This window comes from Sorex fumeus, unplaced genomic scaffold (assembly GCF_029834395.1).
Source record: "Sorex fumeus unplaced genomic scaffold, SorFum_2.1 ptg000024l, whole genome shotgun sequence".
Lineage (NCBI taxonomy): Eukaryota > Metazoa > Chordata > Mammalia > Eulipotyphla > Soricidae > Sorex > Sorex fumeus.
This window is the reverse complement of record NW_026606081.1, coordinates 21807044-21833227: the sequence shown is the minus strand read 5'-3', so window position 1 is coordinate 21833227 and position 26184 is coordinate 21807044. Positions and strand designations below refer to the sequence as shown.

The 26184-nt window shown below is 52.0% G+C and overlaps 1 protein-coding gene across 1 annotated transcript in view; it reads right to left on the bottom strand.

Moving 5' to 3' along the window:
* Positions 1-16988: 16988 nt before the first annotated feature.
* TIPARP (TCDD inducible poly(ADP-ribose) polymerase) overlaps positions 16989-26184 on the bottom strand; it is a 28828-nt gene continuing 19632 nt past the window's right edge. The window contains exons 3-6 of the mRNA XM_056114133.1: positions 25375-25543; positions 23797-23957; positions 19885-20163; positions 16989-18972 (exon numbers count right to left, since the gene is read on the bottom strand). Coding sequence (XP_055970108.1) covers positions 18525-18972; positions 19885-20163; positions 23797-23957; positions 25375-25543 — 1057 coding nt within the window. The 3' untranslated portion in view covers positions 16989-18524. The remainder of the gene's footprint in view (positions 18973-19884; positions 20164-23796; positions 23958-25374; positions 25544-26184) is intronic.

The window sequence follows — 26184 nt, the reverse complement described above, 5'->3', positions numbered from 1 at the left end:
ACACAAATGAAAAAGTCAGATTCTGCAAAAGGAAATGGCAGAGCGGGCCTTGGGGCCCAGGACCCGGCCAGCGACAGTCGGGCAGGCACTGGCCCCACATGCAGCTGACCTGATTTGACCCTGAGCAGAGCCAGGTGTGATCCCTGAGTGCAGAGCTGGGAAGCAGCCCCGAGCACTTAGCGGGTGTGCCCCGTGGCCTCCGTGGGGTTTGGAGAGTGGCCGGTCTCAGCAGCCCCATGAGCCACTCGCGTCCCTGCTGCCCACTGCCCGCTAGGGCCTGGCCGTTTCCAGTTTCCGGAGGGCGGTGATTCCCGCACATGTTCTGAACATGCTCTCTTGACGGGTGAACACCCAGGACGGGCTGGAGGTGTTGGACCCCACAAGCTTTGCCGGCCAGCGCGGCTGGGCAGGCGGGGGTCCTGGGAACACCCTGCAGTGGGGTCCCACGTGACCCTGCTCCCCAAGGCTGGTCTGCGGCTGGGAGTGTCCCGAGAAGTCGCTCAACTCCTGGCCCGGGAGGTTCCAGATCAAGCTTTTGAGCTCTGTGGGCAAGGGAGACGACCGGCTGTGAGCTGTGACGTGACGCCATGTCTCTGCGGAGTGGGTCCTTCTTCAGCGCCCACCAGCCCCACTGCTTCCTGGAATCCAGGGGGTTGTGTGGAGCGTGGTCTGGGCGCCCCAGAGAGCGCCTCTTCCTTGCCACCCCCTGCACCTTCCGTCTGTGGCTGTGAGGCCCAAGGGAGCTTGGTGGGAGGACCCTTCCTCGTACTGGGCAGCAGCATCTGCATGCCGTGCCCCCTGGTGCCGCCACATCCAGTCCAGGCCTTCTAGTACTTTCCACCGTGCTCTCTGGCAAGTCTCCTAACAAACACTCTGCGCGAACTGTTTCTGAACGGTGTCATTTCATTGGAGAGAGCAGGAGAACACAGTGGCAGGCAGAGAACATTCCAGAAATTCACGGGGACCAGGCATCATGGGATCCTCCCTGCTGTACGGGTGAGTCTGTTTCAGCTTAGGACCCTCTGCCACGTTTCAAACCCCTCTCGCCCCACTCAGGACAGGAGTGGGCACAGTGGGTCAGGCCAGGGCCACATAGCTGGAAGGCCCCCCTGACCGGGCCGGAGCTCAGCGGGGCCTCAGGCCGGGCCCAGGAAGGTCTGCTCTGAGCGGAGCCGCCTCTGTCCACGGGGTCCCCATGGCCCTGCTGTCACGGCCCTGTGGCCTCTGAGTAAACTGGCCCGAGCTCATGGAGAAGGGCGGCAGCGCGCAAGGCTAGTGCTGAGCTCAGAGCACGCGCTGGCCAGCCCAGGAAGGAGGCCAGACAGGCCCTGGCCCGGCCGCTGGCTCGCGGCTGTGGAAAGGAACCTTCTGGCCGCCTCCAGAGCAAAGAAGCCAGGCGGGTTTTTCTCTTCGGGGTGAGACTGCGCCCCTCCTGCCCTCCAGGTCCCAGAAGCAGGGCCAGAACCGCCCCCCTACAGCTGGGGTCAGGACTGGGTGCTGTGGGGGGGTCTGCTCTCCCCGGCCTCTGGCAGGAGAGTCTCTGGGACAGGAACCCCAGTTCCCAGGCCAGGGCATCCCCATACACACGAGCTGGGGATCAGCAGGGGGGGAGGATGAGCGTGCGTGCACATGTGTGCTTGTGTGTGTGCATTTGTGTGTGTGTGCGTGTGTGTGTGTGTGCGTGTATGTGGTGCGCACATGTGTGTATGTGGTGCATGCGTGTGTGTGTGTATACGTGTGTGTGTGTGTGTGTGTGTGTGTGTGTGTGTGAACCGCTGAGGTGCAAGGCCCAACAAAGCAGCGGGGAGTGAGACGGAGCCCAGGGGCCTGGGGTCCCCGCAGTCCAATCCCTGGGCCTGAATTCAGGGTTCCGGCCATCCCCTACACGCTGCACCCCACCGCTGCCTGCCCGCCCACGAAGGCCCATTACAGGGGGCATGGCAGCTTCCAGCACCCGGACCCCCAGCTGTCCCCGCTCCCTTCCTGATCTGGGCGGGCAACACCAGGATGGAAGCAGGGTGGGTGCTCTCTCCCCAGTGCTCTCTCCTCTGCGCTCCTCTGAGGAGACGTGGGAACCCCTCTTATCCCTTATCCCCTCTTATACCCTCTTATCCTTGCACATATCTTTCTCCCTCCCTAGAAATGGGAACTGATCATTTTTGGAGGGCTGGAGGTCACACCAGGTTCAGACCAGGGCCCTGACAGGGAGGGGGAGGGGCCACAGGCTTCCACACACGACCCCTGGGCTGGACCCTGGAGAACCGGACGCCTGGGGTGGAGCTGCACGGGTAGTGCATTTGCTCTCTCCAAAGTGCTCACTGGCCAGTTGTGGGTGGGCAGACGGTGGGTGGAGCCTGGGAAGTTACGTCACTGGGCGGGTGAGTGGAGCCTGGGAGGTGATATCACTGGGGATGGGTGGAGCCTGGGTGGTGATGTCACTGGGCGGGTGGGTGACATCATTGGGTGGGGTGGAGCAGAGTAAGGGCAGTGGTTCACTGGGGCAGGTGGGTGAGGCTTACGGTGACATCAATGGGGCAGGTGGGTGAGGCCTGGCTTCCCCAAAGGGTGATTGTTTGAAAGCAAACCAGGACAGCCACCTTCCTAAGATGACCTCTGAGCAACCACGGAAGGTTTCCTGGAGGACAGTTCACGGAAACTGTAGCTGGCATGGTGTGAAACAGGATGCCTGGAATCAGCTGGGGAGGCCCCAGGATGGACCCAAGACCACGTGCTTTCCCAGAACAGGGCTGGGGTCTGGGTTCCCCTGCGTCCCCCACCCCACCCTGCCCGCCCTGTCCCAGGGAAGACAGTGTGTTTCTAGTGCTCGACTGTGAGTGCTCAGTGGTGCCCTGCCTCCCTGAGCTGAGAGAGGGAGGGCACTTAGAGCTCCGGGTGCAGTTTCACATGCAGGGTGCCCTGAACACAGCTGGACACGTCCAAAGCAAAGAGATCATCAGAACCTTCCAGAAAGTCTGAGAACAAATCTGTACAGGACCCGAGAGGCTCATGCAAGAGGCAGGTCATGGGTCTGGCTGAGTCTTAAAGCAGAAAAACCGGGGCGGGGGTCACTGCAAAGCTACTTCGAGACTCTCCAGTTCCCACCTTACTCAGGGATGAGCCCAGTTCCCAGGCAGGGACTCTGTGTGTGTGTGTATGTGTGTGTGCATAGGTATGTATAGGTGTGTGTAGGTATGGATGTGTATGTGTTTAGGTATATGTGTGTGTAGGTGTGTCTGAGTGTGTATGTGTGGGTATGTGTGCATAGGTATGTGTATATGTATTTAGGTATATGCGTGTAGGTGTGTGAGGGTCAATGAGGGAGTGGGTGAGTGTAGAAATGAATGAGTGAAGGAGTGGGTGAGTGTGGGAATGAATGAGTGGAGTGAGTGGGCATGAATGAATGAATTAATGAAGGAGTAGGTGAGTGGGAATGAATGAGTGAAGGAAAGGGTGAGTGTGGGAATGAACGGGTGAAGGACTGGGTGAGTGAGTGAATGAGTAGATGTGTGAATGAGTGAAAGAGTGGGCGGGTGCGTGACTGAGTGGGTGAGTGTGGGAATGAGTGAGTGAAGGGGTGGGTGAGTTTGTGAATGAATGAATGAGTGGGTGAGTTTTGAATGACTGGGTGAGTGTGGGAATGATTGGGCGGGTCAGTGAGCGGGTGGGCGAGTGTGGGAGTGAGTGAGGGAGTGGGTGAGTGTGAATAACTGAGTAAGCGAGAGAGTGCGCCTTGGCCCTGGCTGACCGCCGTCCACCCTCCTCAGACAGGGTCACCTGAGGCCTGCAGGCCAGGGAGGCCTGTCCCTTCCCTGAGGGGACAGAGCAGGAGCCTGCAGGTCGCTGCTCCAGGTTTCCCAGTCCCCCGGGGCTGCTGGGCTCCTGCCTGGCCGGGCAGAGCCTGGCTCCCTTCTTGCTGCTCCTTTCCGTCCCTGCCAGGCCCTGCTCTTTGGTTTGTCTTGTTTTTAATCTGAACACCTCCCCCCGCCCCACCAGAACATCCAAGACCCTTGACCTGTCCCTGATGTTCCCACTGTCCCCTTTGTCCCTGGCGGGGCCGGGAGTGGGGCCGCGGGTCACGGGGACATCCCCTGCCCCCGCCGGGGCCTGGCTCAGGATGGGGCCATGACGAAATCCAGGTCAGGAGACAGGAGGCCATGTCTGCTGGGGGCACTTGTGCGAGTTCGCTCTTGGCCGGGAGAGGCCAGTGGAGGGAGGGGTAGGTCTTGCTCAGGACGTGGCCCCGAAGGGCCTCAGGGGACATGGACATCTCCCGGGGAAGGCAGGGCTTTTCCTGGGGATGCAGTAGAAGTCCATGTGGGCCGATCCTGCCCTTTGCAGCCGCGGCCGTGGACCCCCGTTCACAGACAGTGTAGAACCCCAGTGACGATGATCCGGTGGCTGGAACCCAGCCGGCTCTGCCTGCATCCTGTCCACGTGCGTCCACTCACGCACCAGGCACTGAGGTTAATGCAACCTCCGGGCTGTCCCCGGGGGCTGCAGTGGCGGGCTGCTCCGGGCCAGCAGGAACTTCCTGGGAAGCCGACTTAGACCTCACATTGTGGGGCCCGGTGCTGTCAGCAGCTTCTGCGGAAGGGGCTGGCTGGTGTGGGGTTCTCCATGCCTCTGGCTGCGGTGACTCGGCCTCCCAGATGTGAGCGTGGGGCCTGTTGGGGTAGTGACCAGGTCAGCTGGGGACATGCACGTGCCTCACCGCACCCGTCCTGGACACCAGCAAGAGCTTCGTGGACTTTAAGGAGCGAAAGACCAGGGTGGCTGGTCAGCTGAGTGCCCCAGGGCAGGGCGGAGGTGGGAGGCACCTGGGTGCTGGGGTGGGGGGTGGGCGGAGGCTTACCCCGGGTGGAGGACAGGGTAGAACTTGGGCATCCCCGGATGCTGGCCCAGGGAGGTGCAGGGGGCAGGGGTACGTGGCTTTAGCCTACACTCCTGGTCCCCCGGTCACTGCATCACCCCAGCACCAGGCAGAGAAATGGGCGCCCAGCCCCGTCGTGTCCCCACGAGCGCTGTTGGACCTTGGGGACTTCCCAGCACGGTTTTGGGCTTCCCAAGGCCCACAGGCCCCCCACACCTGGTCAGCTGCCGAGTGATGGCAAGCTTGGGGCGGCCCTGTGGATGGACCCCATGTCAGGAGCGCAGCTCAGCCCAGCCTCTGGCGGGGCCCAGGAAACTCGCCCCCCCTCCCTCCCCGGCCCTTGGGTCCCCTTCAGCTGCCCCAGAGAGCAAAATCATGAGCTGGAGGACAGGAGAACGCCCCGGTGAACCCCAGGAGGCGAGTTCAAGAGGCAGAAGGAGGGTAGGGCCGGGTCCCACAGGAGGAGGGGCTTCCGAGGGACGCAGGCTGTCCTGGAAACGAGGGTGGTCCAGGAGAAACCCAAACGCACATTTGGTCATGGCCCAGGGTCTGTCCCTCTAGCTGGTGGGGGTGGGGGTGCGAAGGGCTTAGGGGCTGATAGGCCGGCACAGGGCTCAGGTGGGGACAGGCCACATGCTCCTATGTGCCTCTTGGGAGCTGGAGCTGCTCCCTGGTGACCCCAGAAAGCCCAGACATAGGACGTTCCCACAGGCTCACGCACACGTGTGTACACGCACACACATGCATGCCACAGGCGCATGCAGGCGTTCGCACGCACACTCACACACACACACACACACACACACACACACACACATGCGCGCGCCTAGGACCATGGCTTGGCGCCCCTCCCCCTCCTCCCCCGCCAGTTCACAGAGCCCTGCTTGGACAGGCACGGGATGGGGTCCAAGCTCCCTTGTGCTCATGCTCCTTGGACAGTGCTCGGCTCTGGCTTGACAGCTCGCCAGCTCGGGCCCCTCTGCCTGGCACCCACACAGCCTGGGAGCCCTGAGGGAGCCCATGACCCCGGCCCTGTCTCATCCCTCCACAGGAGCACGGCAGAGAGAGCATGGCCAGCACACGAGGCCAGCGTCCACATCCTGGCCCTGGTGGTCCTCTCTCTGCTTCCTCCCTCCCTTCTGCGTGGTGGCACCCAGGGCCCTTGGGTGGGCTGTGAAAGTCTCTGTACGTCAGGGCTGGAATGACAGCAGGGTGAGGGTCACGTCTGCACGCAGCTTACCCCAGCTTGATCCTCGGGGCAGCAAATGGACCTCCAAGGCCAGCCAGGAGCGATCCCTGAGCACTGCTGGGTGTGGCCCCAAAACAAACAAACAAACAAATCCAGTTGGCTAAGAGGGAGACATGGCTTGTCTTCCTTTTTTTTTTTCCTTTAAGTCAGTGATAAGAATGTTTTACAGCGTTCCTTTGAATTACAAACAGGCGGGCTTGAAAATCCAAGTTTTGGGGCTGGAGTGATAGCACAGCGGGTAGGACGTTTGCCTTGCACGCAGCTGACCCGGGTTCGATTCCCAGCATCCCATATGGTCCCCTGAACACTGCCGGGATAAATTCCTGAGTGCAGAGCCAGGAGTAACCCCTGTGCATCGCCGGGTGTAACCCAAAAAAAACAAAGAAAATCCACGTTTTCCTCACCAGGGGCTATTGCTGACAGAAACAGGGGTGGACACACACAGTGACCACGTCCAGTGTGGGGACGGATGCACTGGAAGGGGCCAGCCTGCAGGACGGCCCAGGGACAGGTGTGGGGGTGCTCAGTGCTATTTTCCTTCTTTTCCTTGGGGGTCAGGGGTCTTTCAGAGCTCCCTGGGGTACGGGATCCCTCTGTGCTGGGGTGCTAGCAGCTCAGGACCTCGCCCCAGGCCAGCGTCGGACCCCTCTGCCACCTGTGCCGCCTGCTGGCCCCGCCCCAAGCTCCTCTCCTGTGGGGGCCTCACACCAGCTCAGGAGAGCAGCAAAGACTCCTTCCTGTGAGGGTGGCCACTGAGGGCCCTCAGAGCTGCCCTGCCGGTGGCAGGCAGGAGGGAAGAGCATCAGCACTAGCGTCCTCTTGGCCCAGACAGCAAGCTCGCGGGGGCAGGGCAGCTCTGTCCATGGGGTGCTAAGAGGTCACTCTAGGGCCTTTCCAGGGTGAAAGTAGTTCCGGAGGACGTTTGTCAGGACCAGTCGGGTTACTGAGTGTGTGTGTGTGTGTGTGTGTGTGTGTGTGTGTAGGAGACAGCTGTGAGCACACCTGTATGTGTGAATGTCTGTACAGCGGTGCAGTGGAAATACTGGACAAGAGTGTGTAATTGTGGTGACTACTATGTGAGTACCATGTGTATCACTGGAGTGATAGCACAGCGGGTAGGGCATTTGCCTTGCACCGGGTCGACGTGGTCGGCCCAGGTTCGATTCCTCCCCTCTCTCGGAGAGCCCGGCAAGCTACCGAGAGTATCTCGCTCACACGGCAAATCCTGGCAAGCCGCCCGTGATGTATTCGATATGCCAAACGCAGTAACAACAAAATCTCCAATGGAGACGTTACTGGGCCCGCTCAAGCAAATTGATGAACATCGGTGTTTACAGTGTGTCTTACTATGTGAACATGTGTGAGGATGGGTGTGAGAGTGTATGGGTGTGGGCGAAGATAAGTGTGCACGTGTACCGGTGTGGGAGTGAATCACGCATGCATGTGCAAGTATTGGAGGGTGCGTGTGAGAGGGGTGTGTGTGTGTGTGTGTGTGTGTGTGTGTGTGTGCGCGCATCTGAGTATATGGGGGGGGTGTGGCATATAACTTTCGGAGCGAGTGTGTGTACAGGCACAGGCCCGTGTGTGTGGGTGGGGGTGTAAGATTGAATCTGTGTGTGGAGTGGTGTGTGAGAGCTGGGTGAGTGTGGGAGCATATGTGGAGTGTACGTGAGTGAGCTTAAGAGAGTGAGGACGTGCTGTGTGACAGTGTGTGAGACTTTGTCGTGTGTCTGTAGGGACGAGAGTGTGTGAATGTGTTGTGTGTGAGTACTGAGATTGTTTTCTGTGTGTATTTGCACATGTGTGTGAGTGTGGACGTGTTGTGTGAGAATGCCGAGTGTGTGTTGGTTCTCACGCTGTCCCACTGGCCTGTCAGTGTCCTGCGAGGGAGCTCCACGCGGGGAGCGAGGGTTGAGGGCCCGGGCAGCCCCGCCTCAGCCTGTGCTTGGGCAGCTGCTAGGCTATGCCACCGCGCCCCTCCCAGGAGAAGCACCCTAAGCCCAGGGGCGTGACAGATGCAGTGTCCCCTGGGAAACACACATCCCCTGAGCTCCCAGAAGCCCCGAGTTCTAGAAACTTTCTGAGTTCCAGGCATCCCTCGTGCCGAGTCAGGGTAGCAGCTGGGGTGTCTACACCCATGGTCATCGCCCGGGAGAGGATTCAGAGCTCGGCCTGTCCAGCTCCCTGAGTCACCCGCTCCCTCCAGCCCACGGAGACGCACCCCCTCCCGCCAGAGCCCCCAGACAGCAGCACCCGAGTCCACAGGGCCTCAGTCCGTGTGCCGCCCTGCGCTCCAGCCCCCACCACACAGCCACACTGACTCGTACATGCCACACACACTCACACAGTTACACAAACTCACACTCACACACATCCTTACACTCCAGTCAGACATCTAGCACGCATACTCACACACTCACACAAACTCACGCTCACACACATCCCCACACTCCATCCATCCATCCAGCACACACACCCACACACTCACAGTCACATAAACTCACATTCACATACATCCCCAAACTCCATCCACCCAGTACACACTCACAGTCACACAAACTCATGCTCATACACATTCCACACTCCAACCAGCCATCCAGGACACACACTCACACACACAGTCACACAAACTCATGCTCACACACATCCCCATACTCCATCCATCCATTCATCCAGTACACACTCACACAGTCACACAAACTCATGCTCACACACATCCCCATACTCCAGCCCTCCATCCAGCACACATTCACACACTCACACAAACTCATGCTCATACACATCCCTACACTCTAGCCAGTCATCCAGTACACACACTCACAATACACCACATCATACTTACACACATCACACACACATACACACACACACTCACGTCCCCACCCCCTGTTCTGACATGTGAAGCTGGGAAGTCTGCCGATTGCCCTCCCTGAAGTGAGTGAGCCCTACTTTCCCTCTGGGACCCCTACAGTAGTCGCAGGGCGGTGAGAACCCCCATTCCCTGGAGCTCTCTTGGGGCTCAGACTTGGGAATAGCCCAACGTCCAAGCTTCCGGCTTGCCCTCTGGATGGGGACATGGGGCACTGGACAGCAGGAGCCCCCGGTAGAGTGGAGGCTGCCTCCCTGCCGTTGCTTTGCAGTGAGATGAGAACTGGAGAGATAAAGCCGACAGGGACGGGAAATGTGACGGTTCTAGAAAACGTCATCGGGAGGATCAGCAGGGGAAAGGCGACAGACGGGGCGGTCTCCAGGCCTCGCCAGCTGGAGGCCGAGGTCAGGATGGGCACTTGAGGCGGGTGGACCCCTCAGCTAACTCCTGAGCAACTCCGGGGGGCACGCCTGTGCCTGGTGATTCCTGAGACGAAGGTCCAGATGAGGTGAGCCGGTCCTGGGGCAGGGGGAGGGACATGAGGGAAGGGTGCAGGAGGGGCATCTCCAGTGGGGACCACCGCACCGTCTCCCCCCAAGCCGAAATGCACTGACTCTAGGGTCAGACGATCTGCGTCGGGGCCAAGGAACAAGACTGAGCCCCTCAAAGGTCCCACTCCACTCCCCTTCTTCGAGGGGTCCCTAAGCTGATGACGGGTTGTGGTTCTGCGCCAGGAGGCGGGGCTGACACGGGGCCCCCTGTGTCCTCTCTTAAGCGTGCACACGGCTGTGAGCGAGTGAACGATGGTGATGCCAAGTCTCACGGGCAGGAACCTCCGACTGCCGGAGCAGCTTGGGCGGCGAACCTGGGTGTGGACAGCCAGGGTGGGCTGCTCCTTGGTGGGCTTGCGAGCAGGCCACTCCCCCCGCTCAGCCCAGTGGAGCACGGCGTCCTGGAGGGCCCCTTTCTGCTGGGAGACGCCCAGGTTTCGAAGAACAAGCCTGTTCGGCAGGAACGTCTCTCAGCTCTCCCGCCCTTCAGGTTCTGTTCCCGTGTGAGCCGGGCTAGGGAAGCTGTGGCCGGGAGGGCTGCAGGCCCCCGCACGAGGACAGCCAGGAACACAGCGCCCGACCGAAGCCCAGCTGCCCTCAGGAAATTGCCTCTGCCTGGATCAGCTTAACTGAACAGAAGGTGCCCCGCCAAGGTCAGTGGCACGGGTTCCAGCAGTACCTGGAATCCGAGGCACCCATGAGCCCGCCGGCCCAGCTGAGGGCTGCCCGGAGTGGACAGGAGCCTTGGCCGGTGTCCCTGGATGGGCACGCTGTGAGTGGACGGGCAGGCGGTTCCCATGAGAAGCTGGACCGGCCATCAGTTCAGGGCCAGAGCCAGAATCGTGTCCAGATACCCAGCCTTCTCCCGAGAAGGAAGTGATTCCCAGGTGGGTCCTGGCCAGGGTGGGGGCCCTGGGGATCTGGCTAGCCTGCTGGCCTGGGGACACTCATATCCTGGCCTCCCAGAGAGCCACCCCGTCCAGCGCCCACTGCTGAACTGTCCGACCCCTCTCTTCTCAGAGCCTAGGGGCCACCCAGGCTGTATTCCCACATGACCCGCGTCACCCTGGTCTGGAGCTGGGGCCTGGTGAGGGAGGCCTCCAGGAAGGCGCGGGCAGCTGGTCATGGGTGTCCGGGCCTTGGGAACTGCCCTGTCGGCCCGTCCCGCACTCAGGCAGCCCAGTGCACAGGGTTTGGCTCTTTCCGGCTCGCTGAGTCTCAACAAACCAGCTAATCGCTGTTCGAGCAGAACTTTCCAGTCTGACAGCCGGGAGATGGACTCCCCGCCCCGCTGTCTGTCTGGGGTGACCGGAAAATGCTGGCCATCCCCCGCTGAGCATACACGGCCCCTCCTGCTCACACACCTCGTCCTGGCCCTGCTGTCACCCCTGGACGCGTCTAGACAGCTCAACCCGAAGCTCTGAAGCACAGGAGGGGTCCCGGCAGAGCTCATGGGGGCCAGGGGCCCCTGTTTCTAAACCAGGAGGTGAGGGGATGGGGTCACATGCTGGCCACGCCCCGCCCAGCGCTCTAGGCCTTTCCTGGTGCTTCCTGACGGGTCTCTGTGCCCATGACGTTCAGCCCTGTGGGCTACCAGAGCAGACTGACTCCACTCTCTTCACCCCGAGACCCGCAGCAGATGGCGGTGCCTGAGAATCCCGAGGGGGGGACGCCGAGCGAGCAGTTCCCAGAGAAACACAGAACATTCGTTTCCAATTTGGTCTGGTTCTTGCGTGTGTGTGTGTGTGTGTGTGTGTGTGTGTGTGTGTGTGTGTGTGTGTGTAGAAAAACCTCCAGTTCTGCGGCCTGTACAACCCGCCCCCCGTTAGGGCTGTCTGTGCGGTGGCAGGAGGCCAGGGAGATGGGGAGCACAGTGGGGAGAGAGCCCGCCACTCACAGAGCCCTCCACTTCACGGGCTGAGAGCACCGCCCCGCTGGCGGGGAGGGGGAGGGGGGGAAGGCCCAGGACACACACACGGCCATCTCCGCCATCGCCATCTCCACGAGGGCTGGGAAGGAAGTCTAAAGCCCCCTGAAGCCAGCCTGGCCATGATGCCCACCGGGTAGTGGAGGTTTGCACAGACAGAGCCACGCTCCTCTGTGACTGGACACGGCCCAAGCCCTTTCCAAGGTGGGGCTCAGAACACGTGGCCACGAAATCACTCCCATCACACCAACATCCCCTTATGGCAAATGTCCAAGCATGAAAGATGAGCTGGCATTTCTATTTATGAAAACACAGATATTGCAAAGTCGCTGACTTTTAAAAATTTTTTCTGATGACAAGTGGCTGACTCCAGTGACCTAGAAAATGTTTTGGAGCAAACTGAAACCTCCCCTCCAACTCCACCACCCACTATGGGAGCACACTAGCGCGCACACACACACACACACACACACACACACACACACACACACACACACACACACACTCTGCTTTCACTGAAGCCCAGGCAGAGAGGGGCTAGTGCGGAACAGAATGGCCTGAGGTGCCAGTGGTGAACGTGATTGTTTCTAGACGTTAGCAGGCGCGGCGCCTCAGGGCGTCCCCTTTCGCCCCAGACCACTTGGAAGCAGACGGTTCCTGTTTATCCAGCCAGGAAAGCCGAGGGATCTGGAGCCGTGTCCGGCATGTAAACCCTCTCCGCTCCCCGCAGGAGTGACTGCAAGTGGCACATGGAAGGAGACGCATTCGCTGGATTTCCAGAGGAATCTGGTCGAGGGTGAGGAGGCAAAGGATGCACGCGGTGTGGAAAGCTCTGGAGCCCGTGACGAGCCATTGGCAGTCGACACTGAAATGCCTGACAAGGCCTGCCAGCCCGCCCTCACTTGTCTCAGTGTTTCTTGGCCTATTTCTACCCTGAGGAAGCTGGATTCTCTCTTGAACACACACGTCTCCCTTTCTGTCCCCTCACGTCTTCCTTAAATAAGTTTCAATAAAAAACTACCTTGCTTCGGGGCTGGAGTGATAGCACAGCAGGTAGGGTGTTTGCCTTGCACGCGGCCGACCCGGGTTCGATTCCCAGCATCCCATATGGTCCCCCAAGCACGGCCAGGAGTAATTCCTGAGTGCATGAACCAGGAGTAACCCCTGTGCATCGCTGGGTGTGACTGACCCCCCCCCCAAAAAATACACAACTACCTTGCTTCACCACAAAATACATAAAAGTAAAATGTCCACCAAGCACTGGGTGGTAGCTGAAAAGGTCCTCCTGGTCACTAAGGTGGAGTCGTGGCCTGGTGAGTCTTGTGCTTGTTCTGACCAGGGCTGCCTCTCTTCTGGACACTGGAAGGAGGCGGCTTCCAGCTCCCAGAGGCCCTGCGCTTCAGGTCCAACGCTCCGTGTTGTCTGTCTGCTATCCTCTGCCCCCACAAGGACCCTGGGCAGCGCCACCCCTCCACCTCCACACCCCCACTGCCCTGGTGTCAGACACTGGGCCCCAGGGTCCTGGTGGTGCAGCTTGGGTGCCTTGGGGCCATTATCAGCCTCCCCTGGCTGAATTCTGATGGTACTCCGTGAGTCAGGCACTGTGCTCACTGCTGTACGTGATCATCATTCCATAGTCACACACTCAGATTGTGTAACTTTCTCGGCCAGGCTGTGACTAAGCCACAGCTTTCTGATAAACGACAATTCATCACAAAATTGAGTAACAGTGATTCACAAAATCTGCATTTTTACTGCACGTTCATTGTAAGAACAGAAACCTGTATTTTTAGTAAAGGGTGGTTAGAAATAGAATCTTCTGGGTGGAAATTTGCATTTTTGAAGAAATTAGCTCTGTGTGAGTGGTTAGGACTAAAGTTGGCCGTTTCAGGTTCTTAATATGGCCGATAGACTTCTGCCTGCAAAGCAGACACTCTCCACACTCAGCTTAGAACTTACGGTTTAACCCTGACCAAGCTGAGGAAACACACCAGCCTTCCACAGGAGACCCCTGAGGCAAGTGTGGGCTTACTGCCCCCACACATTGCTGCTGCCCCAAACCCCAGCCAGGTGCCCTGCACCGTCACTGGCCAGGGTGGACAGCAGGACTGCTCTGGTCAACCTGCTCCACAGGCTAGGGGCCCCGTGACCCACAGCAGATACACCCACACAAGACAACATGGCACCTGACAGCCGCTTAGGCTCGGGAGGAGCTGGGCCTCCTGGCTAGTCAATTTTGCCCAGAGAAGTCTCACCCTGAGCTTAAACTCTGGTCTCGACCTCATGCCTGTACAGTGTGCTCAGCCAAGAAAGGTGGCAGGATGGGTTGGAGAGATAGCACAGTGGGTAGGGTGTTTGCCTTGCACACGGCCAACCCGGGTTCGATTCCCAGCATCCCATATGGTCCCCTGAGCACCACCAGGAGTAACTCCTGAGTGCAGAGCCAGGAGTAACCCCTGTGCATCACCGGGTGTGACCCAGAAAGAAAAAAAAAAAAGGTGGCAGGAGTGTCTCACGCTTGGTCATTCGCAAAGAGTTCAACAATATTCACATTTACATGAGCAAGAAGCCTCGGGTGCGCCTCCCAGGGGAAGCTTGCCTTAGAGACGGCTGGAGTCAGCTTAGTCACCAGCAGGCAGAGATGGAACCAATCGTGCCCCTGATGGAATGGTGCTGCTGCCAGGAGCTTCCTGAGAGGGCCAGACTCTCCCTCTCCCATCAGCTCTTCCTGGGTTACTTCCTTTGATGATAAACCCATCATGCAGTAAACTGAAAAATCACAGGAAGCTTCAAAATAAACCCTTGGGCTGGAGAGGTAGCTCAGTGGGGATGGGTGCTCACACGGCTCACAGGCCCAGGGCTGACCCCTGGAGCGTCCTAGTCCCAAGCACAGAATCAGAAGCAGCCCCCACTCCGAGTAACAGAATTGTTTTTATGATTACCAGCATGTTTGATTTGTGTACCTACAGACCTGGAGTTGTATAAAAATTTCTCAGGTGAAAGGAGACACAAGCAAAAGGTCCAGCAGCCCTGGTCTAGTCCAGTGGTTGTCAGCCCCTGCGGCACTCAGGCCAAGGAAATCCCGTGGTCCACTGAGCACCAAATTTTATCTGTATACAAACCCTACACATCAAACGTGAGCAAGGTTGTGATGAGTAGTACAGATTTGGTTGAAAAGATCACATCAAGAAAGATTTTATTCATTTTACATTTAATCAATAGGCACTTAAGTACAACCAAAGCTGTAAAATTCATGCACCCCCAAAGTGCCTGGGCACCACTGCTTGAAGAATCTGAGGGCGGGCAACACCTTGCAGTGCTCAGGGCTTAATCTTGGCTCTGGGCTCAGGGATCAATCACTCCTGGATCACTTGGAAGGCCATAGGAGGTCCCAGAGATCCAACCAGAATTGGCCATAATGCAAGGCAAGCTCCTCATGCCCTGCCCTCTCCATCTCTGAATTTAAAGACCTTAACAAGTGCTCAGGAAAAACTTTTAAACACAGACATTTCCATTATCAGGAGTTTATTTTAGGGCTTATTTTAGTGGAGCCTCAACAGTACTCAGGCTCTTCGGGGCTATGTCCGAGGGTGGAAGGAGGCAGGGCCATGGAGCCCTGATGAACCCCGTCCTCCACACATGCTCTATCTCTTTCTCAGAGCTATCTTCCCAGTGAGACAAAGGCTTTTAGAACAGCCATCACCGGACTTCGGTTCCAGAGTCAGTCTCCTGAAAGATGCGGAGAACTAGATGGAGTGACCAAATGAGACCATACAGGAAGGCTAAGATTTTCCAGTAATGTTTTCTATGAGTAAGGCTGGCAGTAACATTTCACTTTTCAAGATTTGCTGGATGACTACCTAAGCCCATAAGCCTCATCTGGTGTTATCTGAAACCCAACGCCTTTTTTTTTTTTTTAAGAAGATCTGCATCCTTTTCAACTGAATGTGTTCTGGCTTCTAGCCTGCAAACAAACGGCAGTCAGTGTATGTCTCACTTGTGTTATTAGGTCTCAATGGAGGAACACCTACTTTATCATTTGGAGTTCTCCCCCCAAAACCAACAAAGATGAGGAACAACAAGAAAGGGGAAGTAATTATACGAGACTAGAGTCAGGAACAGAGTAAGCTTAAATTACTTCTAAAAAAACACATCACGTCAAGACATAAATGATGTGGCCTGACTTTACAAAAGTGCCAGAGAGAATTTTCTAAGCACATATTGACCACCAGAGCCCAAATGAAGCAGAACAGAAATATCTCGTGGTTTTCTTGCCTTCTTGTTTAAAAGGAAGAAAACTCTCATTTCAACTGACAGTAGTACAGCAGTCTGGGAGCTGAATACATGTTCTTAATTTGGTCATTTCAGGCCTAGTATAATAAAAATCACTTTTGAAAAATTAGTAAAATTCAGAGAGAGAGAGAGAAAGAGAGAGAGAGAGAGAGAGAGAGAGAGAGAGAGAGAGAGACAGAGACAGAGGGGAAGTGTCTGCCTTAGAGGCAAGTGTCAAGGTAGGCATGGTGGGAAAGAAATGTATGGTGAGACCTTGGTGGTGGGAAACGTACACTGGTGAAGGGACAGGTGCTAGAATACAATATGACTGAAACCCAATCATGAACAACTTTGTAACTGTGTATCTCATGGTGATTCAATTTAAAAAAGAAAAATTAGTAAAATTTAGACCCCACTGATTTTTCTATGTAAATTATTTACTACAATAAATAAGTCTATGGAAAAAGGCACAGAGTGGATTTTGGAACTTAATATCTCAAAGAATCCAATTACTGGGGCCAGAGTGCAGGTATCCAACCTGGGTTTGATCCCCAGCATCCCATATGGTTGAGCACCAGCAGGAGTAACTCTTGAGAACTGCTCGGTGTGGGCCCCAGAGGAACAAAATCCAAACCAAAACAAAAAAATCTAATTATCTGTAAGCTGTGCACACACACAACAGAACCTTCCAGAGAGTGCCACTGGGGTATCTCAGGGAACATGTCCTGGAATTCTTAATCACAGATGGAGTTCAGAGTTTTTCCAGCTTTCTGAAACTGTGTAAATCATGGTGGTACCAGCAGGGAGGTTTACCAAAGCTTTTCAAGGTGTCCTAAATCCAAGAACCACTCCAAAACAACATACAGCCTGAAAAGGGACTTAGAGATCTTTCTGCTTTAATTGGACAGTACTGTTAGTGATAACTTTGGTTTCTTTTACTTGGCTGAAAGTCAAGGAGTTTGAAATCTGAGATTTCTGTACTTCCTTCCTCTATTTCATCAGCACCTGTTGCAGGCACTAAAAATCTTCACTACTGCTGTTTGCTGCTACAAAACTTGCCCCTTTCCCCCAAATACCCAGCTGCCAAATAAGATGCTGTCTTCTGTTGTGACTTACAGTGAACTAGTGAACCAAAGCACAAGTCTAAGTTCAGGTTCTGCTCATCGGGTCACTTACACGCAACCAATGAAGCAATTTTCACATGTGTGGAGATTCGGTTATCTTGGATGAAGACAAAGCACCAAAACATGTCAAAGAATTACCAGAACTTTTATTTTTGCTTAGTTTTATTAAAAAAATAAATATGTCATAAAGCTTTTTTTCCTTTAGGGAGAAAAAAAACTCACGTTTCATAAAATCAAATAAGCAATGGTAAGGTGTCTTAGCTTGAAAAAAGACTGGTTTACACAGTATAACTGAATCGGAGACCCACCGGAACAGCCAGCTGGCTGTCTCTGCCAATGGGACCAAATGAGACCCACCTGGGTAGAATAAATAATGTGTTGGAAGCCCTGGTAAGTGGTTGAACAGAACGACTCACTGAGACATCAGCAGAGACAGATCTTGCATTAAGCAACACAGAGGTCCTGAAAATTGTTGTGAATAAAATAACCACAAATGTACTAGGAGAGCTTGGTATCTGAAGGAATCCGATGGTAAGTCCTTTTATGAACCACTTGCACCTCCATAAATGCAGGTACCTGCTTTGCTACAGCAAAGTGTCCTGAGCTCCCCGTCACCGGACGGAGGCCTTGATCTCCTAGCCCCGTGGGGCCATGGCACACTCGCCAGGCCTGTGTTTCTATTCTAGTAAGTAGTGTCAGATCGAGACAGGCACAGCAGGCAGAGGGGCGGGGTGACCACCACTAACAGTGTTTCTGGATCACCGGTGCTGTCCAGTGTCTGCTATATGTGAGGCACAGTGACGAGCCTCATCCATGAGCTATGCATGGGCTTCCTGCCTCTGAAACCTGTCGGGAGGCCCATCTGGATCCCTAGAACAGAGTAGTACTGCTAATCCTTGGAGCTGGCTTTTCCTAAATTTGCTGCTAACTCCTTCAAGCTGGGATGGATGGTAATGGAAGAGAGTAAGCTTCCTAAAGCTGAAGTTTAACAGCATGAGATTATATTTAAATAACTAGTGAAGACCTTTGCTGGTGACAAAAATGTTTCAAATACTTAAGAAAACTAAACCAAAAAAACTTCCTCTAAACAGAACTCGAATTCTTGGGCAAATTCTGCAGAACAGTTCAATCACTGACCCTTCCTGGCTGGGTGGCACAGTCCAGACCTGCTGCTGGAAGCAGCTGCCTCCCACCCGCCAGAACGTTGTGGCCTCAGAATTTGCTGCGGCTGGGAGCCTCTTTGTAGGTGGCCAGTATGGAGGTACTGGTTCCGGGCAGCTGGACCACGGTATATAGACAGAACTCTCCCTTGATCACCATTTCACATGGCCGCGTCTGAAATACCAGGCTCACGCCACATTTAGTGAGGCTGCTGAGTTTGTCTTGTTTTTAAAATGCTTCTACTAACACTGCCGCCTACACGTACAGTGTGAATGAAGAGCACGTCATCTGCAGTCTTTTCCACACCTACAACACTAACAACAATTAGTTGATCATTAGAGTAAGTGATCATTTTAAAATGCTTTTTTTTAAAAAATGTTTTCACTTTCTAGAGCTTAAAAAAATGGGTCTTAAAAGTGCCCCCCTCGCATCCCAGCCATGCGGACCCGCTCCAGATGGTAGGTGGGGTCTGTCTCCAGCCCCCGCGCAGTGTCATGACTCTCACACGGAGACAGTACTGCTTACTTCTTCATACTGGATCACAAAATAAGGGTAACTCTGGTCATCGTTGAAGATGACGAAGATCTGAGGCTCGAAGAAATTATCCACACAGGAGTCATACAGATCACTGGTGACGCTGCCAGGGTTGACGGGCGGGGGCCTCCTCATGCCGTGGCTGCCCATGGTGTACCTGCCAGTCAGCACTTTGGCCAGAAACATGAAGTGCACTCCTTTGGAGGACTTCTTGGAAAAGTTATGTGAGTAGCTAGCCTTCTTGGCAAAGTAACTGCCTTGTCCGAACATAGTAGCATGCTTTCCACAGACTCGAGGGTCAAAGTTGTGCTTGCAGATTCCATCCACCACATCCTGGGATGTCCCATGAAATAAATGTCTCTCATTTATTATTCTGTCACGGCCAAACATTTTCCTATTCATATATTCCTTTTTCCTATTGCAAAGAATAGACAGGGAATTCAGAAGAAAGAAGGCCAGGACGAATTCACTCAATAGACCTGACATCATCAAACACTTTTCTATGGTTTCAATGGGTAAGAAATGTTTTAAACTATCAAAGGTAAATATAATTGGTATCAGAGTACAAGTTTAAACTTTTTTCCTCAGTAGATGAAAAAGTCCTTTCATTTTTTCTCTACTAACTTGCTTTCCTTTCCAATTCAGATCAAGTTATTACATCTTTTCAGTGGCTTCCTAAGCCAATTCCATCAACCAGAATGTCTCTTAACTGTGAACATCTTACTATGGTCATCTGTCTGTGCACTGAGAGGCAGCATCCAGGGATGGAGAGCAGGCCCCTGGAGCTAGATGCCAGGGTTCCAATCCCAGGCCAATCTTACTAACTGTATGACCTGTGGTCAGCAGCCAAGCTTTTCTGTCACTCAGTTTCCTCTGTATAAAATGTAAAATCCTACTCACAATTTGTGAGAAGAATTTTCAGTAAATTAGTATAAGGCAAAATATGAACATGTTAACTCCTATGCAAGTCTCCGTTCTAATGTTCTGTATTAGTGTACAGCAGGGCAATGAGTGCTGATACTGCCAGGAGGCATATCTGAAGTTCTAAGAGCCCATATCACATGTGCACGTGCTGACAGATCAAAGCCAGGGCATGACACATGCAGGGTGTGTGCTCCACATGAAGCCACGTCCTCTAAGAGAGCAGATCTGAAAAGTTCTCATCACAAGAAAAACAGCCGTGTGGTGATGGATGTGACTTACTGTGATCCTCTCACTAGACAAATACCAGATCATTATACTGCAGCCTTGAGACTATGTCAATTACATCTCAGGGAAAATAAAAGAAAAAACAAGGTCTCTTGATCTTTTCAAATAACAGACTTACCTTTTATACTTCTCCCAAAGAAACTGGTTTTGAACTCGAAGTATTTGCAAAATTCGGTATTTGAACTCAGGCACAGTCTTATGAAAAAGATTATATATGATTCGGTAACTTTTGTCCTCTGCAGAAACAGGCACTTGGATGAAGTCCTGAGAAGGATGCATATAAACCCAAGTTTCAGGATAAAAGTTTGCTGAAGTGACACCATCTGGGCAGATTATCTGTGATGAGGAAGTTGCTTCAAGAGGTGGAGGTGCCTGCGTGGGAACCCCACCAAGTGTCCTAGAAGAGAGGAAAGAAGGATCAGAGAAAGGTTCGGAGCAAGTGCACCTCATGAGGCAGTACTTGAAGATACCAATATGCCACTGTAATCTGTCTGATTTAAGTGCTTATTTAAAAAATAACAAACAAATTTTTTTTTAAAATCTTAAAACAAATATTGCCTATACAAAGACAAAGAAAAAAATTATGGAGTAGGCACTGAAAGCTGACACTTGGGCTGTTTTTATTTTCAGTATCACACAGCATCACATTGTTCACATTTTACAGCTTGTGTGTTTAAGAGGGAGCTAATTATGCTAAGCTCCAGACATCAGAACATACTTGTCAGTCTTTATTTATCCAAACTGAACCTTTACATTTGGGTTATTCTCTGTGTGCAGGAGGTCCTGTTCTGATTCCTGAGGACTGCTGGGACAAGCCCCCAAGCACGGAGCAAGGAGTAACCCAAGAGCATTGCTGGGTATGGTCCAAAAAGAAACATAAACAAATTCAGGTCTTTACACTTTTGAGAGATGTACTTTGAGAAGTAGAAGCTTTGACAGATTACTGATATCTGGTTAAATGCTTAAATTTCGTCTTATTTCTTAGTCATTTTCAAAACAGAGCAAAAGGCAGAAGCAGAAAGAACTTAACTCTGCAGCAGGATATGCCAACACTCAGCAGAATGCGGTGCTCAAAAGGAAGCAGATTTTAACAAGTGCTCAGAGACCCAGAGGTTACAGATGTGAGTAAGTGGGCACCCCTCTCCAGGACCCTTCCCTTCACCTTCTGCAAAACCCTGCCCCCTTACAATCCAAGCACACACGACATTTTCATATATACTCTGTGTGTTGTCAGGAAGCATCCCCCTTGCATGGCAGCCTGGTTATTTGTGCGTTTCCAACAAGGGAGCTGCCAGCACTGGCAGTGATGATCAGAGGCTGGATCCACGCCTCCCAGTCAATTCCTAAGCTCACTCTCCATTTCCATGTACTTCAGAGGGTGCACGAGTGTGCCTACGTGCATGCGTGCATGTTCATAGGCCCTAAAAGGGAGGGATGGACACTAGGCCACCGCTCAGCTTACCACCACTTCACAGTGCCTAACTTAATTAAGGCTGGCAGAGATGCATCTAGCCAGAGAGATACAGCCCCAGCCTCAGGCCACTTCGAGGGAGTTGTGCTCCCCTGGATCTCATGTCTCAAGGCCGCTGAGAGACAGAGGTGGAACTCAGTGGATTCCAGGCCTACCAAATCCTCCAGGGCACTTTTTAAAATTCAGGGGCAGATATTCAGGGGCTGGTTGTGCCAGCCTTCATGCTGAAAGGATAATTTTTGTCCTCTGGAGCATTTTCACAGCAGTCAGATGTCTGCAGAACTTTTACTTACTGGTCCATGTCTCCAGAGGGGCCCCACTGCTTCAAAGAATGAATTAAAACATCAACCTCGCTCTTTTGGAGGAGGCACAGGAAACACAGAACAAGCTCCTTCTGAGAGCTGTGCCCTCTTTCCTTTCTCTGCCCAGCGGCAAGTCCCAGCCCACTAAGCTGAAGGGACCTCGAGAAGCTTTCAGGGGGAAGTGGGTGACATTTTCCCAGGCATAGGTCCTGAGCAGGCTTCAGGAGATGGCAGCCAAACTGAAAGCCTGGCAATGGCAGCAGAAGGGACTCTGCCATTTTCTCTCTGACACTACCGTGTCCACCACATGCTGCCAGCGTGTCTTGTCCAGGACAATGGGAGCTGCCACTGACTCAGATCTGCTGGAAGTCAAGGCCTCTGTGAACAAATCCCACTGAGTCAAGGGGATGAAACTCCATTGTCTACAGAGGCTGTTTAGAGCCTTATAGCCGCACGTTTCACTTCCTTCGGACACATGCTTGACTCTAACAAGCCAGCATGTTCACTCACCCGTCTGACAGACTTCTACACTCTAGCTGCCCAAATATACAATTACAAGCATGCCTTGATTTGCTGGGAATACTGAACGTCTGTGTCAGTCTGTCTGTATTATTTCAATAACATGTTGCCTGCTTCCCAATGCTTTGCACATGTGAGGTCCTGGGTTTGATCCCAGGTACGGCAAATAAGTAACGAAAATAAAACGATTCAAACTAGTAGTAAATTCATTAGGTTAATTTCTCACCACCCCTTCTACTTAACAGACCAGGGTTTCTCTGGAGGCAGCAGGCTCAGAGAAGACAGCCCTTCTACTGGATGAGCTGCCACCAGTGCTGTTTTAGAAGACTCTGTGTGGTCCTTTGATATCCCTAACCTCATACTTGACACCTGATTATCACTGTTTCAGACAAGACTAAAGCAGGATGTTCAGAGACAAAAAAGGAAGAGAGAATAGAGGAATTTTCTTTGTTCTCTTGTAAGCCTGTATGATAAGCAGAGAGGCCATATTTATGACAAACCCCACCAAGAATGTTTTTACAGTTTTGGTGTTTAGAAAATAAGCTGGATTTTAAAGGTTTTTTTTTTTTTTTGTCTTAGGACAGAATCAGCTCCATCGTCACCACTCACTAGCAAAGTATTTATTCTTCCTCTCCCAGAAGCTCCATCTCCTTGATTGGCTCAGCATGACAAGCTGCTGGCCCACTAATTAGTCCTCTATCTCACTTGGAGGACAATCTGTTCCTAACTACTGGACGCTGACACTCCCTCCAGCTGTGCCAGTGAAATCACAGAAATGGTATTTTTTTCTTAAGAGCCTAATGAAGAATACCTACAAGATAAACATGTTCACACTTGGACTAGGAAGAAAGCACACATTACCCCAAGCCAATTCAAATTTCTAAAATCAACTTTATTACAAATAGCTTTTGGACACTAGGCATTACAGAGGGTCTTATTTTTTTTATTTTTTTGACACGTTGCCTGTGCAATCTCAGAATTATAATTGTTAAGATTCTGACATAAAGATGATGGGCTTGAAGAGACCAACCAATACTGCTCAAGCACCGCAAGGCCGTGGAACTAGAGTCCTGTGAAAATGGATCCAAGCTCCACCGAGGGCATCCCTGACGAGTCTGTCAGGGTTTCCTGCAGACACTTTCAGAGAAACTCTGTTGATGCTTCTGTGCCTACCATGTGGTATCTAGGGGGAAGGAGGTAATGGCACCTGGGAAAATGAAACGAATGCTCTCCTACAACTCAGAAGAATTAGTGTCTCAGCCTAAAAGGATGACAGGCACTGTTAGTATTACTGAAGGACAGATAGGCCTTAACTATCAAATGAAAAAAGCAAATCATTTTCCAAGTGGAATTTTTCCCAGGACAAACACACTGACCAAGATCGGGCCTACACCCTCCTGCCTGGGAGTTGGCCTGGACTGGAAAGTGGGGTCTAACATGGGGTTTTGCACCAGAAAACACCTCCACAGAGGAAGTAAACGCATACTCATTCCTGCCAGAACTCAGCTCTGCTTTTCAGATCAAAAACTCCCCTAGGATACTTACTCTTTGAGTTGGGGTATCTGAACTCTAGAGTTTTTGAAGAATTAAACCCAAAGAACAATTCAGAATTTTATATCTAGCATAAATACTAGAGGTAATAACCAAGTCAGATTGTTAAAATCTTTTTCTCATTGGAATTCAGTTCGTAAATTTACATAAAATGAGGACAGAGACACAAAGTCCCCTGGCCACTCACTGTAAATATGGAAGCAGTATAAAACAGGAGCGGAAGAGAGGCCTCCGTTTTATTTCTCTCCTGAAGAATGAGTTGTGGAGAATGTAGTGGCTGTTCCACATCATGAACCGGACCTCTTTCAGACCCCGAGAGTTGGCCTCTTCAATCAGCCGAACAACAGACTATTGAGAAGGAAAGAAAGGTAAAGGAAAAAAGCAAGTTAATAAATAAGCAGTACAAAATATGAAGTGTTAATGTAACTAAGGGCAAAAGCAGGTAACTCGCTGTTAAAATGCAAAGTTTTAATAAAGCACAGTAAACCAATAGTTTCCTAGACACACAGGACTGGGGGTTGGGGCGCAGCATGAGGAGGAAGGACAGCAAAGCTGTAGAGCAGAAAGATGTTCCCTGTTCAGAGGGGTAGAACTTCTGCCAATTAAACATGGGAGCCCAGGTAGCTAGTCTATTTTAAGGCCTTAATGTCCCAGAGAGCTCTTTGTATTTTTAAAGGGGATGTTCAGAAGAGGAATTAAAGATGGTCATAGATATAGTTTACACTAAGTTCCAATCCCTGAAACCTCTCAAAGGAAAACAGGATTGTGCAGATATTGGGAGAATACACTTTCGACAGCCTCTTACTCTGTTTGGATACCAATGATTACTTCAACATTTTTTACTCAGCAGCAAAGCAGGTAGGGCGTTTGCCTTGCACATGCTGACCCAGGTTCAATTCCTCTGTCCCTCTCAGAGAGCCCAGCAAGCTATCAAGAATATCCCACCTGCATGGCAGAGCCTGGCAAGCTCCCCGTGGCATATTCGATATGCCAAAAACAGTGACAACAAGTCTCACAATGGAAATGTTACTGGTGTCCGCTCGAGCAACTTGATGAACAATGGGAGGACAGTGCAAAGTGCTATAGTTTTTTAAAGCAATTAGTACAGTAGGTTATTTTGTTTTGCTAGTGCCTTAAAGAAAATCTAAATTAGATGGTTATTGTAATGCTGAAATGAGTTTATCAGGTTGAAGAAATCAGTTCTTTGGAATCAGTGTTTACATTTAACTCAGAATTCTCATTCAGAGTAAAGTAAACCAGCCTTATTTTAAAAAGCTGGCCGTGGGATTAATTAGCTACTTTTACCTTCTCAGATTAAGGATGCACATGTACATATGACAGAATTTTAAATGACTAAATCCCCTGACCACAGCTCAATAAATACTTCAAGTTCTTTTTCCAGGGGCCTGAGCATGACTGTTCTCACAGTGCTGAACTGCAAAGGGTAACATGAGTCAATCACCAGAAGTCAGAAGTTGCACAAAGGTTGCTCCTCTCATGAAAATCACTGAGAAGGTGGCAAAGAGTCTTAGAGCAGTAACTCCCAGGGAAAGCATTTTATCCCTGAGTTATGATCCTAGATTAACAAGACAAAAGTGTATTTTCAGTCAAATCAGAAGGGTGAACTTCTATAACAAGACTCAAGTGTATATCCATAATCTAATTTACAGTTCTGTCTAGTCAATGGAAAGGAAGAGAAGAACAACAAAAGACACACACACACACAAAAAAAGGATACACTTTTGGGAAAAGAACCTGTAAATACCTCAGGATATTCTCTCCATCCGAAGTGGTCCCTACAGAAGAACTTCCATACAGTGTGGTGAATAGAGTTGACATTGCTAGAGGCTGGTGTGGATAACCTTCGTAGCTGGTCAAATTCGGTTGTTTCATATACAGTCATTCCATTCAAATCTCCCCAAAATTCTTGTGCTCTAAAATAGACCCAAGAAAAAAGTCACTCTAAGTATATTTGCAAAACAAATATCCAAATACTTCATAAGACCATACAAATATCTACTTTAGCTTGTTGTATAACTTTCAAAATACACCTTATTTGGAGTAACAGGATATTACTGTTCTTTATTTCTTAAGTGACTTTTCATCCAAGACCAAAATTTCCAGGCCAGAGAGTCATGAAAGAATTGACTCCACGCTACAACAGCATCACTGGTCCCAACATAGACCCACTTTCCCACTGAGGGGCCGGGGCCAAACCCAGCCTCCATCCATCAGCAGCAGCTTCAAAATAGAGCTGACAGAAAAGACAGAAGTAGGCAGAGAAACAAAACCAATTTCTTTTGAAGCTTGTACTTTTTTCTGTGTTTACCTACGTCAATATAGGACTACAACATATTTTCTAATGAAAAACCAAACTCCATCCCCCAAAAAAAGATGAGGCCAGTACTGCTAATCTACCCAATACCAATATTATCTTTTATCCTATGATTAGAAAAGGAAAAGTTGGCAAAATATAAAGAGAACATTTGCTCAGCTTAGTTTGAAGTTTAGCTATGAGGATATTTCTGTCATTATGTTGTTTGGTATGCTGATGCTGAATCAACATTTTTCACAA